At 46.0% G+C, this 15702-nt stretch overlaps 1 protein-coding gene across 1 annotated transcript in view; it reads right to left on the minus strand.

Moving 5' to 3' along the window:
• The window catches only part of Sp110 (SP110 nuclear body protein), a 24072-nt gene extending 8376 nt beyond the window's left edge, over positions 1 to 15696 (minus strand). Inside the window, exons 1-6 of the mRNA XM_013027802.1 lie at positions 15646 to 15696; positions 12646 to 12793; positions 10764 to 10932; positions 8023 to 8268; positions 5976 to 6041; positions 2938 to 3087 (exon numbers count right to left, since the gene is read on the minus strand). Of these exons, the coding sequence (XP_012883256.1) occupies positions 2938 to 3087; positions 5976 to 6041; positions 8023 to 8268; positions 10764 to 10932; positions 12646 to 12792 (778 nt within the window). The 5' untranslated portion in view covers position 12793; positions 15646 to 15696. The remainder of the gene's footprint in view (positions 1 to 2937; positions 3088 to 5975; positions 6042 to 8022; positions 8269 to 10763; positions 10933 to 12645; positions 12794 to 15645) is intronic.
• Between the last annotated feature and the right edge of the window lie 6 nt (positions 15697 to 15702).

Genomic DNA, 15702 nt, shown 5'->3' on the forward strand with positions numbered 1-15702 from the left:
GGCCAGAAGTGGAATTGTAGATCAAGTGGAGTTGTGTATCAAGGAGCAGAGCACTAGACTTGAGCAAAAAAGCTCCATAACACCCAGGCTGAGTTCTTTAAGCCCTGGAACTTGCACGCACACACCTGTGCAAAGGCACGCATGCACACACACACGCACACACACACACACCACACACGGACTATTTGTCCTTTCTGATGGGAAGTTCCAGGGGGAATCTCCCCTATAACCTAGAAGAATACACTCCAGAGTAGCTGTCTGGAGGCTCCTTACACACACCAGCCAGACTTGCATCTCCTGTTGCTGTACCTGTCTGCCACTGGGGTGGGGGGGAGCTGAGCAAAGCTGGTCAGCAGGGCTCTCAGAGACTCCCACCATCTGCAGGAAGCCATCGGGGCTCTTGAGCTTCTGGGGTAGGCTCTGACACCCTTCCAGGATTTGCTTTTCTATTATTTCAGCCTTTGCAAAGAGACTGACCCAGAGAGCACTGCAGGTAAAACTGCTGCTGCATACTCCACAGTGGGGTCTCCAACCTCCAGCAGGAGTCACTGTATCCTTCACTGCTACTTGCTCCCCTCAAAAATTCAGGTTCGTAGCCGGGCGCCGGTGGCTCACGCCTGTAATCCTAGCTACTCAGGAGGCTGAGATCTGAGGATCACGTTTCAAAGCCAGCCCAGTCAGGAAAGTCCCTAAGTCTCTTATCTCCAATAAACCACCAGAAACCCAGAAGTGGCCCTGTGGCTCAAGTGGTAGAGTGATCACCTTGAGCCGAATTGCTGAGGGATGGCCGGCGCCCAGGCCCAAAGCCCTGAGTTCAAGCCCCACAACCGACAAAGAAAAAAAAAAATTCAGGTTCATGTAAGAGTGTGCTTGACACATCAGCAGTGGACAGAACATTGAAGTGTTTCTTTCTCAAGGAAAATCCTTTTGTAATTGAGTTACAAGCTTACTGTATATTTCAAATGAGCCAATATTTTCCAAACGCATATGATTTTATCAAATTTCGCATGATGGCACAATATATTCTATTGTGACTTTATAAAATTCTACTGGCATAGTTTCAGAGTCTATTATAACTAATCATTAAGAAACTACCACTGGGGCTGGGAATGTAGCTTAGTGGTAGAGTGCTGGCCTTGCATGCATGAAGCCCTGGGTTCGATTCCTCAGTACCACATAAACAGAAAAGGCCAGAAGTGGCACTGTGGCTCAAGCTGGTCTTGAGCAAAAGAAGCTCAGATATAGTGCCCACACCAAGTTCAATCCCCATGGCAAAAAAGAAAGAAAGGAAACTACCACTGTTGCCAGGTGCTAGTGGCTCAATCCTAGGTACTCAGGAGTCTGAGATCTGAGCATTATGGTTTGAAGCTAGCCCAAGCAGACAAAATTGTGACTGTTATTTCTAACTAACCTGCAATGGAAGCATGGCTCAAGTGGAAATGCTCCAGCGTGAGGGGAAATAGCCAATTGTGAGCAGGAGTTCAAGTCCCAGCTAACACTGGCATACCAAAAAAAAACAAAAAAACCCACCACTTTTTTGAGTTCTGTTTTTGTGGGACTTGAATTCAGGAACTCTGCACTATCCCTGAGCTTTTTTGCTTAAGGTAAGTGCTCTAACACTGAGCCATAGCTCCACTTCCAGCTTTTTGGTGCTTAACTGGAGATCAGAGACTCACAGATTTTCCTGCCTGGCCTGGCTTTGAACCATAATCCTCAGATTTCACCCTCCTGAGTAGCTAGGATTATAGGCATAAAGCACTGGCATCTGGCTACTTGTTGAGTTTTGATGTAGTGTTAAAGATAAATACTCAGTCATCCCCAAAGACTGTTCAAAAATACTCTACACCCTTTCAATTTCATTTCAGTGTGCGGCTGGATTTTCTTCTTATTCCTCAACCAAAGCTACAGATCACAACTGATTGAGTGCAGAAACAACCGTGAGACTCTTAGCTGTCTTTCATAAAGCTAGACATAACTGAGATTTGCAAAATTATGAAATACTACTTTTCATCATCTGTTTTTCAGAGAATGTATTTTTCACAAAAACTTATTTATGTTACCAGATCATTTGTTTATTATGGTTACTTTAAAATAAACAAACATTTAAAGATTATTTAAATTTCTAATATGGTAGAAACCAAAATGTTTTGGGGTTTTCAGTAATTTTTGTTGTTGCTGTTGGACCTGGGGCTTGAACTCAGAGCCTAGCTGCTATCTTTGAGTTTTTTTTCTCAAGGCTAGCAGTCTACCACTTTGAGCTACAGTTCTTCTGGTTTTCTGGTGGTTAATTGGAGATGAATCTTAAACTTTCTTGTCTGGGATGGCTTCAAACCACAATCCTCAGATCCTAGTCTCCTGTGTAGCTAGGATTACACGTATAAGCCACTGGCACCAGGCACTTCAGTCATTTAAGACTGTTAAGAAGTCCTGAGACCTAAAATGTTGAGAGTGAAGTCCTACATCACAGCTGAGATGAGTTGTCTCTGTGGACATATCTCTTTAACAAAACCTCTCAGATCGTTGCCTTTTGTCCCTCTTGTCAGACTGTATCCTCTTCCTCCATACTTCTCTTTCCTTACTGTTTCTTTATTTCTTTCTTAATTTAATCAGTCATGGGGCTGGAACTCAGGGCCTGGATGCTGTGCCCAAGCTTTTTGGCTCAAGGCTAGTGCTCTACCACTTTGAGCCATAGCTCCACTTCTGGTTTTCTTGTGGTTAATTGGAGATACAGAGTCTCTCAGACTTTCCTGCCCAGCTTGGCTTTGAACTGTGATCCTCAGATCCATATCTTCTGAGTAGCAAAGATGACAGGTGTGAACCACTAGCACCAAGCTCCTTCTTCTATTCTATTATTTACTGTATATCTAACACCTCCTGTTTCAGAAAAGACCTTTCACTACAGAGCCTTCTGAATGGCAGATTCTACTGTAGCCTTACCTTCTGGGGTGGGTGTCGGGGCACATTCAGTCTTTGCCTCGTGGACCCTTTCCAGCACATCCAAGTCCTGGGTTAAGTCATCTCTCATTTGGGTGCCCTGGTTTGCCCCTTGGAGCTCCTCTTGGGTTCCTTGCTCAGGTGACACTGCTTCTAGACCAAGCAGAAATTTATGAATCCTTCAAATTGGGGTTCCCAGTAAATCTCTCCCTCCTTTCATTAGTAACTTCTCATGTCTAGCCTCTTCCCTCCCAGATCTCTGTACCCCTGTATCTCACTGTGCTCTTATGGTTTCTCTGTAATTACTTTTTCTCCCCCTTGTGTTATGCACATTTCTTTCTCCTCAGAAATGATCATTTCTTCTTCCTTCAGGTACCATCGGTTGAAATTAACCAGATAAATGTGGTTAAACCCAGAGCAAGCTGGGTTTATTTCCTGATTCCTGTTTGTGTGAACCCCTACTCTGTGAGGTGACCACATCAGAGAATACAGCTGCAGCCACGTGGTCTGCACGTGCAGAGGGCAGAGAGGAAGGACCTGACAAGCAGGGCATGTGTATGGCACAGAAAAGATCCGAAAGTGGGGGAAATGGCAAAGGGCTGAAGTGAGAGGCAGACGCTGTAGTAAGGGAGATGGAGGGGTGCGGCTAACACCGAAAGGGGTCTGGAATGCAGGCTGCAGAGGTGAGTCTCCATCACTGCACAATGAAGGCAGCATGACTTCCACTGCTCTGGCCTTGGAAGCTGAGTCCCACAGACCGGCCGGCCACACATGGATGCTTCCCGAGACCTTTTCCAGATATCTAGACACCACTTCCGGTGGAAGTAGACGTGGCTAAACACTGACAGGACCCAGGCCTGGTGGGAAGTTCAAACATGGAAGGTAGGGGGCAGGCTGGGGGGCAACTTGAAGAGCCTACAGGTTGCCTTTAATTGTCAGGGTTTTCTCCATTAAAAAAAAAAAAAAAAAGAACAGCTTCAGAGAAGATGACAACTCTTATACTTTTTTTTTTTTTTTGCCAGTCCTAGAGTTTGAACTCTGGGCTTGGGTGCTGTCCTTGAGCTCCTGTTTAACAGTTCAAGGCTAGCTAGCACTCTACTGCTTGAGCCACAGTGCCACTACCAGCTTTTCTGTGATTAATTGGGGATAAGAACCTCACACTTTCCTGCCCGGGCTGGCTTTGAACCGCGATCCTCAGATCTCAGCCTCCTGAGATGCTAGGATTGCAGGCGTGAGCCACTGGTGGCCTGGCATTACCCTTCTTTAAAATTAGAAGATATGTGTATTTTCCACTATATTTTTATATATTTTTTTCTCTCTAAATTGTGCAACATGGTGAAAGATTTTTGTAGTAATTTTAATAAAGATGATTAAATGTAAAATAATATTTCACTTAAGAAAACTGTTGGGTTAGGGAGAAAGAAAGTGAAGGATTATTGTTAAACCGGTATAGCTTTCTTTCTTTCTTTTTTCCTTCTGTGTGTGCATGTGTGCATGCACGTGAATGCATGTGTGTGCATGTCAGTTCTGGGGCTTAAACTCAGGGTCCAGCTGCCGTCCTTGAGCTGTTTTGCTCAAGGCTAGCACTCTACTACTCTACCACAGCTCCACTTCTGGCTCTTTTTGGTAGTTAATTGGAGATGAGTGTCTCATGGACGTTCCTGCCAGGGCTGGCTTTGAACTGTGATCGCTGGAAATCAGCCTCCTGAGTAGCTAGGATTATTACAGCACTGCACCTGGTGAGTTTCCCTTTTTTAAGTTGCAGGTTCACTGCAACTGGCTTCTGTTTCTATCACCACAAAGTATACTTTGGCTCTCCAGTTTTACCAAACGCAGGGCCCTCTTCTCTGCATATCTTAATCTCGCAGTGTGGCCCACCAAGCGCTCCTGCCTGCCTGACAGGCTCGCTCCTCCTGCAGTTCCTCCCTCACATTTCCACCACTCCATCTGCCTTGCTCAATTCTTTCACTGGCCTTCCTTTCTCCTTCCCCCTTCTCTTTCCTTTGTGTGCCAGGACTGTGGCTTGAACTTAGGGCCTGGACACTGTCCCTTTGCTTTTTGGTTCAAGACTGACACTCTACCACTTGAGCAACAGCTCCACTTCTGATGCTTTGCTAGTTAGCTGGAGAGAAGAGTCCTATGGACTTTTCTGCTCAAGCTGGCTTTAAACCAAGATCTTCAGATTTCAGCTTCTGGAATAGCTGGGATTATAGTGGCTGGCTTTCATTGGAATTTCTGAGAATGTGGATGCTCTTTTCTTCTCATGCAGATCTGCATACTCTCACTTTATTCTTGATTCTCCTATCTATACTCTCTGACAAGACTTTTCTGATTGCTTTACTGGGAGAAATGAAAATTGCCTTTTCTGATTGCTTTACTGGGAGAAATGAAAATTGCCTATCTCCTAGCACTGCTGGCTTCTTGAGACATAGAAATGCATACCAGACAGGATACGTTTGCTTCACTTCTACAAACAATTTTCTTTCTATACCACAAGATGTGAATGTGTAGCCACTTGTCCAGTTAAACTGCCTCCTATTTCCTCAGCAGGCAGAGCAGCTCCCCTAGGGCTCGGCTTCCAGGCTAAACCCCAGAGGACCAGGGAAAGTGGACCTGTTTCTTTCTATGATCTCACTCATGAACAGGAATGAAGTCCCAAACTTGGACCCATCTTTACTACTGTGCAATTTCCAAAAGGTTAGGGAAGAACCAAGATCTTTTCCATGACTTAAGTTTTTCAATTCTCCCTTTGGTAGGGAGGAACGATGGCTGTTCATCTTACATGCATACATAGAAAATCATGGGGGGAAAATCCATCTTTCTCACCTATGAAATGTCACCTGCCATTTGAACAGGAAGATTCTTATCTATCTCCAGTTCATTCTTTACACTGCAGGTGAGTGACGTGACAAGGGGCCGTGCCGCTGCTTACATCACTGCCCATTACATGTAAAGTTCAAGATGGCTCCCCCAAACTGGCCCCACTTCGTTGCCAGCCTCCAACCTCTAGCCTCCAGCCTCCTCTTGTTTCCTCATCTTACCTTTTGGGCAGCTTTTTTTCTGATGTCTCTTTGGAGTTGGCCAAATATGTCTTTTTCTTTTCCTTCCTAAGAGGGGGGAAGAAGGAATATGCAATCTTTTAGAGATACAAGCTTAGATCTTCCAATTGTGTATGTCAGAAATAGGCAGCTTCTACATTTGGCCTTCAAACTAGAGGTTATGGGTGACTTTAGATGATGCTGTCACACCAAAGTAATAGGAGAAGAAACTCTAAAGTAGCGAGGGGGGTGGGAAGGGAGAGAAAGGAAGGTAAGAAAGAGGGAGGGAAAAAGGGTAGGCAAATCCTGTTATCAGCCATATCAGCGGAGAATGAGCTGCACACAGTGCCTTGTGTGACAGAGTACACATTGACAGATGAAGGGCTAATGGGCGCCATGGAGGAGAGAGGCAGATGGAGTCAGGGCTGTGGGAAGGGAGGGTATTCTGTCTGACAATAGGGAGGTATTATCACTGCAGAAAGGGAAGACAGCAGTGCCCTCTGCCCAGCTGTGGGCTTTCTAACAAAGACTACTTTCAGATGCAGGGTATAGAAAACAGACAAGAAACTGTCCGGGTCCTAGAAAGAGACAAAGAGGCAAGGCAGGTAACGAGGATGGCAGTCAGTTACCCACGGTCTTAGCTACTGAGACTATGGTCTCAAATTCACTATTCTCCTGCCTCAACCTCCCAAGTGCACCGTCTTGCCTGGCTCCTAGAACCATATAAAGGAAAGGTGCAAGTGAACAGGGTTTGCAGAGCTGGGCACCATGGCTGCAGTCCCATGGTAAAGGCTTATAACACAGTATGACTGGAACTACAGAAAGCAGCATCTTCAGGAGGACAGAACTCCTTTCCTTTCTTGTTTGCAAGTGTGCTAGGTGCTTCCTGGAAGTGCTTGTAATTCTTCCCAGAAGAGGTGAAACATGGGAAGGGCTAGCTTACTTGGTGATTGGGGCTACCTTACTTGGTGACTGAAATTAGGGTGTGTGTGTGTGTGTGTTTGAAATTAGGGTGTGTGTGTGTGATTGAAATTAGGGTGTGTGTGTGTGTTTGAAATTAGGGTGTGTGTGTGTGATTGAAATTAGGGTGTGTGTGTGTGTACCAATCCTGGAGCCTGAATTCAAGGCCTGAGCACTGTCCCTGAGCTTGCTTGCTTATGTATGCATGTATGTGTGTGTGTGTCTGTGTGTGTGTGTGGTGATTGAAATTAGGGTGTGTGCGTGTGTGTGTGTGTGTACCAATCCTGGAGCCTGAATTCAAGGCCTGAGCACTGTCCCTGAGCTTGCTTGCCTATGTATGCATGTATGTATGTATGTATGTCAGTCCTGGGTCTTGAACTCTGGGCCTGGGCGTTGTCCCTGAGCTCAAGGCAAGCGCTCTACCACTTGAGCCACAGCACCACTACTGGCTTTTTCTGCTTATGTGGTGCTGAGGAATTGAACCCAGGGCCTGATGCTACCACTGAACCACCTTCTCAGCCCTCCTGAGCTTATTTTACTTGATGTTGGCACTCTATTACTTGAACCACAGACCCACTTCTGGCTTTTTTGGTAATTAGAGATAAGAGTCTCACAGACTTTCCTGACTAGGTTGGCTTCAACTTGCGAACCTCAGATCTCAACCTCTTGAGTACCTAGGATAAGAGTGAGCCTCCATTACTTGGTTAAATTAGTTTTTTTTTCACCTGCTACCACTAGCTACGACTCCAGTCCAGGAAGGTCCAAATCAATACAAGACAGGAACACAGGTTTCTAGGCAACACAGCCCAGGCACGCTAGGCTGTGTGTGCCTGGGTGTTGGAGTATCTTTCTTTCTTTTTTTTTTTTTGGGGGGGGGGGGTCTGGTCGTGGGGCCTGAACTCTGGGCCTGGGCACTGTCCCTCAGCTCTTCAGCTCAAGGCTAGCGCTCTACCACTTGAGCCAGAGTGCCACTTCCAGCTTTTTTCTTTTTGCTTATGTGGTGCTGAGGAATCGAACCAAGGGCCTCAGGCGTGCAAGGCAAGCGCTCTACCACTGAGCCACCTTCCCAGCCCTGGAGTATCTTTCTTACCTGGACTGTTTTGTCCTTCCTGGATGAGTCCAGGGAGAGGCAGGGCAGGGTTGGAAGGGCTGGGCCGTTCATGTAGGATCTTGTTGATTTGCTCCGAGGCTGCTTGGAGCTCAGTGACTCCAGGCGTACACAGCAGAGAGCTCAGGGTGGGTGGATGGGGCCCCGGGAGCTGCGGGGTCTGCAGGGAGCTCTCTTCTACTGAGCCACTTGGTGTGGTTCTGCTCCAGTGCTCATAGGACGCAACAACTGGGGTTGGGGAAGAGAACACATCAGCACCCTCGAGACTCAGGACTGTCCAGGAAGGGGATCCTAGGGGTTAATGCATGACTTCTAACAGGACAGGGCGCCCAGCCATCCTCCCCTAGCGCACACAGAACCATTACTGTAGCTGTCTATATGTGGCCCCTTTCTGTTTCATTGATTCAATCTGGCATGCAGTGCTATCATAACTGCATTTAGTCTCAGATCAATTACCAATGTTTTAACACATAAAGTTGAGCTTGACTTCTTACCTAGGAATTCTACTTTGATTCTGGTTTCACGGCATTTAGTCAATTATAGAAAAGTTATGATTTTAACCTAAGTCTTTGTGTGTGTATGCACGTGCCAGTACTAGGGCTTGAACTCAGGGCCTGGGCACTGTTCCTTGAAACCTTTTCTACTGAAGGCTGCTGCTCTACTACTTTTGGCCACAGCCCCAATGCCGGCTTTTTCTAGCTAAACAGTTGCATGGACTTTTTTGCCTGGGCTGGTTTCAAACAATGATTCTCAGATCACATCTATACTAAGTGGCTACAATTATAGAATTGAGCCACCAGCAACCAGTTTAGAGGTTTCTGTTTTAATAAACACACATATCTCCTTGGAGTAAGTAAGATAAACCACAAATTCTTGGCAGAGTAGACTGGGATTGCTGTATTCTAGATTTTGCTCTCTGTGCTGCCTCAGCCTCTGTGCCTTCCATTGCTGATAGGTGGTTCCTCTGCATGGTGTCTGCTCGGCTTTGTCGGTTCTTCTCTGTCATTTATAACAGAAGTAAAACTGTCTCAGCGGTGAACAGAAAGGGAAATGTATTTAGAATTGGACCCAGAATAAAATCACACAGCCACAGGTCCAGGAAGATGCTGAAGCCCAGCCAGGCCAGCAACACAGCTGCATCAGGGGCTTTTTGGTTCTCAGACAAGTTTCACATATCACCGAAGCCCTGCCCTAATTCCATGTGGCCAGGAGATTGGATTCAAGTACTGCTGCGTCTGCCCGGAGGGGAACTTTCCCCTTAGCTTTAGGAATCCATTCTTCCTTTATTGAGAAGCCTAGTGATGACGAAGTGTCAGGGAGCAGAGGAGTGGTCCACAGTGGTGACTCCTCCACTGACAGTGTCCGTCCCTGCTCATTTTGGGGTAAGAGAGCTTTCTTCCAACCTTTCTTTACCTTTATTTATCCAGTTGGACAACTTGGATGCTCAATGTTACCCAAAAGTCTATGTGCTAAAAGCTAGTTCCACAGGACAGTATCATAGAAAGATGGTAGGAGGTGGTTAGGACGTGTCTCTGAAGGGGACTGCGGGGCCCTGATCTCTCCTTTCTCTACCTTCTGGCCACCTAATGAGCAGGTTTACTTTACTACACACTCCTGTCTTGAGGCCTAAAGCAACAACAGACAACTGATCATAGACTGGACTCTACAAAGCTATGAGCCAAAAAGAACCTTTTCTCTTTATAAGTGAACCATCTCGGGCCTTTTGCTATAGTGATGGAAAGACAATCAACGCACCAGCTTTTCATTCATTCTCATTTACTTCTCCATTCTTTCTCTTAACCTCTCTTTCAGTGCCTGTCCAAGAGTCCTCCCTTATTCTCAGCTACCTTTCTTCCATCCCAAAGCCTGACAATCTGCCTTCCTACTGCTCTTGTTTAGAATAGTGGCTATGATCTTTGGTCCTGGTATGTGAAGATCCAAATAGGACTACTGGTTCTACTTCTAAATGAGCAAATAACTTGAAGAAAGTTACTTCTGAGCTGTAACTTCCTTGTCTATTAAGTGCAGCTACTGATGACTTCATAGAGTTCTCTTAAAGATAACATGTGAATAGCCAGGTATTGGTGGCTCATACCTGTAATCCTAGCTATTCAGGAGGCTTAGATCTAAGGACTGAGGTTCAAAGCCAGCCCATGCAGGAGAGTCCATGAGACTCTTATTTCCAATTAACCACCAGAAAACCAGAAGTGGTGATGTGGCTCAAGTGTAGAGCTCTAGCCTTGAGCAAAAAAATCTCAGGAAAAGCATCCAGGCCCTGAGGTTCAAGCCCCAGGACTGGCTGGCACACTCACATGCACAGGTAAGTGCACGTGCGCGCGCGCTCGCGCACACACGCACACACATACACACACACACACACACACACACACACACACACACACGAGATCCCTATAAAGTGTTTGGGACAATATATTAACAAAAGAGATATTTATTGTCTATTCTTCTCCCTTCTTTCTCACTGCTTCTCCCAGTCAGACCTGGTTTCTGGAATTTCTGTCATCTAATAGCACTCCCTGGAGATTGCCAAGTATATTAAACGCTACCTTTGCCCCCTAATTCACTGGGTAGGTAAGACAGATGTCTGTATTCCTTCCAGATGTGCCTTCTGCATCTGGCCCATACCTTCCCAAGCAGAGTGCAAATCCCCAGACTTCTAGCACAGCCACCTCTCCCACGCAGAAAGCATTCAAGCAGCACATTACCGCTTCCGAAGCTCCTGAAAATGACCATGAGATCGGGATATTCACGCAGGTTACTCTGGCTGAACAGTGTCATCAGAAGCGGCAAGTCAAAAGTCTTCTCCAGTTTGGTGAGAACGTTGTGCACCACTCTGGAAATGGGCACCAGATTTCCACAGGCTTCCAGGGATTCCTTTGAAAACTCAACCAAAGGGGTTAATGTAAATGATGAGCCCTGAGTGGAGCATTACACATCTGTGGTTTTCTGAGCCATCAGAAAACCAGTTTACTCTTTGTCAGGGTCTGACTATGTCATGATAAAGCTCATGCTGGCTGGTTACAGCCTTTTGAGTGCTGGGATTACTGGCATGAATCATTATGCTTGGCTATTTTGTCGTGTCGTGTGTGTGTTGGTCGTGTGTGTGTGTGTGTGTGTGTGTGTGTCCTGGGGCTTGATTTCAGGGCCTGGGTGCTGTCCCTGAGCTTTTTTGCTCAATGCTAGTGCTCTACCACTTGAGCCACACCCCCACTTCCTGCTTTTAGGTGAGTGATTAGAGATAAGATTCTCATGGACTTTCCTGCCTGGACTGGCTTTCAACTGTGATCCTCAATCTCAGCTTTCTGAACATTTAGGATTATAGGCCTCAATCTTGGCTTTCTGAACACCTAGGATTACAGGCATGAGCCACTAGTGTCCAGCTCTATTTTGTCTTTTTTTTTTCTTCTCCAGTCCTGGGGCTTGAAGTCAGGGCCTGGGTACTGTCCTTGAGCTTCTTTTGTTCAAGGTGAGCACTCTACCATTTGAGACATAGTGCCACTTTTGGCCTTTTTTGGTAATTTATCAGAGAGAAGAGTCTCATGGACTTTCCTACATGGGACTTTGAACCTATATCTTCAGATATCCACTTCCTAAACAGCCAGGATTACAGGCATGAGCCACCAGTATCCATCTCTATTTTATCTCTTTAAGAGGAAAGTTTAACATCAAATGTAGAGTCAAGGTATCTAAATTAGAGAGGTCGCAGTCCTCACATTAGCCTACATATATTTAGAGGCATGGTTACAGGAGTAAACAATCTATCCTTAAAAGTAAGTCTTGAGACAGGCTCTACAGCTCACATCTCTAGCTACTCAGGAACTGAGATCTGAGGATCATTGTTCAAAGCCAGCCCATGCAGAAAAGTCCATGAGACTCTTAGTTCCAATTAACCATCAAAAAGCTACAAGTGGAGCTGAGGCTCGAGTGGTAGAGCACCAGTCATGAGTGAAAAAGCTCAAAGACAGTGTCCAAGCCCTGAGTTCAAGCCTGAGGACCAGCAAAAAAAATACACACACAAAAAAAGCAAAAAAACAAAACAAAAACCCTGGGATGGCATGTGTATCACCCCAACTAGGTTGAATGGCGCCCCACCCCCAAACAGCGGTATGTCCATTTATAACCAATGAATATGAAGTTATTCACAGAATGAGTTTTTGTAGACGTAATTAAGGATCTCAGATTAAGATGGACCTTAAAAGCAAATGTTCAAAAAAGAGAAAAGTGGACAAGATCCAAAAAAGACATTATAGTATGGAAACAGGCTGAAGTAGAGTGACTGTATGGGGAAGATAAAGGATTACTATGGGCCACTTGTAACCAAAATGGGTTCTCCTCAGAACATTAAGAAGGAAGCAAGCTTGACCTTTAGACCTGTGAGAATGAGCCTCACCCTGGCTCATGCTTGTTTGCCATGGCAGCCCCCATGGTAATCTCAAACTAATACAACTCCTGTGACATCCTCTCTCCCTTCTGCAATAATGAATGTGCCTGAGCTGGGTCTCCATTGTCTAGAAGCATTGGTGGGTCATGATTTGAGTGTACTTGGAGAGAGCTGGGCTACTGTGGGAAGGGGTCCACAAGACTCACTCTGTACACCCTCTCCGTGATGAATTTGTTGTCTCGGAGGGCCTCGAAGAACGGAAAGGGCTTGTGTATGGCATAGGCGATCTCCAACTTCTGGTATATGAAGTGCTGAAGCAGAGCCTTCTCCGTGGCCTTGGTTACACTGAACATCCTACAGAAAGAGGCAAGTTGAGTAAACAGATGCAAGACTCCAAAGGGGAAACACCTGATGGTAGACATTCTGGTCCCCTCAGCTGTCCCACAAAGCCACGTGTGTCTGAGACACCTATAGGTACAGGATACAAAGGCCACCCACAACATTCAAGAGGGACCAATCACAGCATGCACAATTCCCAAAGGTGCCCCAGGTACACATGAGCCCAGCTAGCATTCAGTATTTCCCACATACCGGACTTGGCTGTAAGGGTTTCATGATCATCCCAGGATGGTTCTTACTATTGCATCCATTTAGGGGAAGAGCCTCTGACACACAGAGGTGTTGCAATTCTCACCCTAGATTGTACCACTTGTAAGTGGTACAGGTGGGAACTTATCCTGACCTTGTGCAGGCTTACAGGTATCCTATGTGCAACATGGATTAAACCAAATGGCCTGGGCCACAGCTGAAGCATTCCACTAGCAATACTCAGGGGAAAGGGAGCACCCCAAAATGAGCCAAGCTGGTAATCTTCAGAAACTTGAGTTAACCCCTCAATAAAATTTCCAACAAGCAAGCAAAAAAAATGAAATACAATCACAGAGGATGTGGAAAGTGTGATTAACACAGGAGAGCTCACTGACTGATGCTACAAATACATTTCCTATCTCAGAACCGTCATGTGCCTACTGCACAACCTTGAGAAATATGGGTCATTTACGGGCCATGAGAAAACTAGTACAGAAACTATGTACTGGTGATATTGGCAAACTGTCATGAAAATCGAAACACCAACAAACTTCAAGTTTCTTTCCTTTACTTTTTAATTTTTGGTGCCAGCCCTGGGGCTTGGGCACTGTTCTTGGTTTTTTTGATTAAGGCTTCTATGGCTTGAGCCACAGCTCCACCTATGTTTTCTCTCTTTCTCTCCATAATTAATTGGAGATGAATCTCACAGACTTTCCTGCCTAGACTAGGTTTGGACCACAATCCTCAGATCTCAACCTTCTTAGTTGTTAGGATTACAGGTGTGCCACAAATGCCAGGCTTTTTCCCCCCTATGGCTGGGGATATGACTCAAGGCCTGTGCATGTTTGGCAAATGCTCTACCGTTGACCTACATCCTCAGCCCCACTTTTGAGATTTTTTTTTAAAGAAACAAAAACAAGGATCGCCTATTCTCAATTTGGTTTGATGTTAAAAATGGCACTCATAGCCCAGTACCGGTGGCTCATGCCTGTAATCCTAGCTTCTCAGGAGGCTAAGATCTGAGGATCACAGTTCAAAGCCAGCTGGGGCAGTTAAGTCCATGAGAATCTTATCTCCAATAAACCACTAGAAAAACTAGAAGTGGTGCTGTGGCTCAAGCGGTAGAGAGCTCGCCTTGAGCTGAAGAGCTGAGGGATAGTGCCCAAGCCCAGAGTTCAAGCCCCATGACTGACCAAAAAAATAAAAACAACAACAAAAACCCTGCACTTACCTGCAATGAGGGATTTTTTTTTCCCCTCAGGGATTTAACCTTGGTGGCAGATTAAACCTCTGTTTCTTTCTCCTCATTCCCTCAATCCTTTTAAATGTGGCTGGGTAAAAATAAAGTAAAAAGAATAACCCACAAGGTGCTGGGCAAGCCAACAAAATGGCCTTGTCAGTCTACAATCAAGAAGGAATCCTTGGAAACAAAAAACAGGGAGAGAAGGGGAGAGAAATGTATTATTTACAATAGACCTGGGGGAAGTCTTCAAAGACCAGCCAAAAATAAAAGCCAAAAGAACCCAGGCTAGGAGGAGGCAGGGCCTTGAGGCTGCATTTAGGATGGTTTGTAATACAATGGACTTCAGATGGGCCATCACCAGCTTCCCCCTCCTTCCACTGTCATTCCTAAAAGATGAAATGAGGGACCCGGATGAACTCATAGACCCGCCCAAGGTATGCAAGTGGCAAAGCAGTGTCTGACTCTAATGTCCTCTCTTACTCTGCAAGACATTGCAGCTCCTAGATGATCCTACTCCTGTCTGTACAATGCTAAGGAATCCTTCAAATGACTGAGTAAAAGGAGAACATCTAAAAGGAAAAACATTTTAAAATGCAAGAGCTGGGGGTATGCCTCAAATCTCAGTACCAACATCCACAGAAAAGCAACAGACATGACCAATCAACACAAGATTGAGTGACACGTACGATATATATATGAAAAACGCATACATACACCCGCTATGCCAACGAAGACCATTTGACAACATACTGTGCCTATCGCCCTGGTCAAGATGGAAAACAACATTCCCAGACACGTGGATAGGATGTAAACCGGTTCAAATCCTCTGGAGGCTAACTTAATAATTAGTGCGCAAGTTTCCTAAAGTATGAGTTCTTCTAGGAATTTAGCGTTTGAATTCAGGGCCTTGCGTTTGCTGGGCAGGTGCTCTAGGGCTTGAGCCACAACTCCAGGCAGAGTTCTAGGAAATATTTTTCAAGGAAGTGACGACCAATTTGCTTTAAATAAATAAATGTATATTATGTATGCATCTGTGTGTATAGATGTCTGTATAATATGCAGAGCGCGCTCATGACACATTAGAGGAAATTAAATGAAACCCGTCCTTCCTCTTTCTTCTCTGGGGTCTCCACAAGTCGTTTGTCCAGTGGATGGAAGCCAGAATGCGGGGTCGGGGGTCACCGCAGCATGGGGGGGGGGGAGAGCTGGGATCGTCGGCCGCGGGCTGCCCGGTCTCTCTAACCGTCTCCCACGAAGTCCCGACCGACCCCTCGGCCTTTCTGGAAAAGTCCGGGAGTGCAGGTCCCGACCTCGGCCAAGCGCTGCCAGGGGACCGGCGCTCGAAGCCCCGCCGCGGGGTGCGGACTGGACTCACCTGGACGCCGCGGCGGCTCCCGCTGCGGCCGCTTCCCAGGTGGCAGGGCCCGGGGCC

The sequence above is a fragment of the Dipodomys ordii genome, unplaced genomic scaffold (assembly GCF_000151885.1).
Source record: "Dipodomys ordii isolate 6190 unplaced genomic scaffold, Dord_2.0 Scaffold1, whole genome shotgun sequence".
Lineage (NCBI taxonomy): Eukaryota > Metazoa > Chordata > Mammalia > Rodentia > Heteromyidae > Dipodomys > Dipodomys ordii.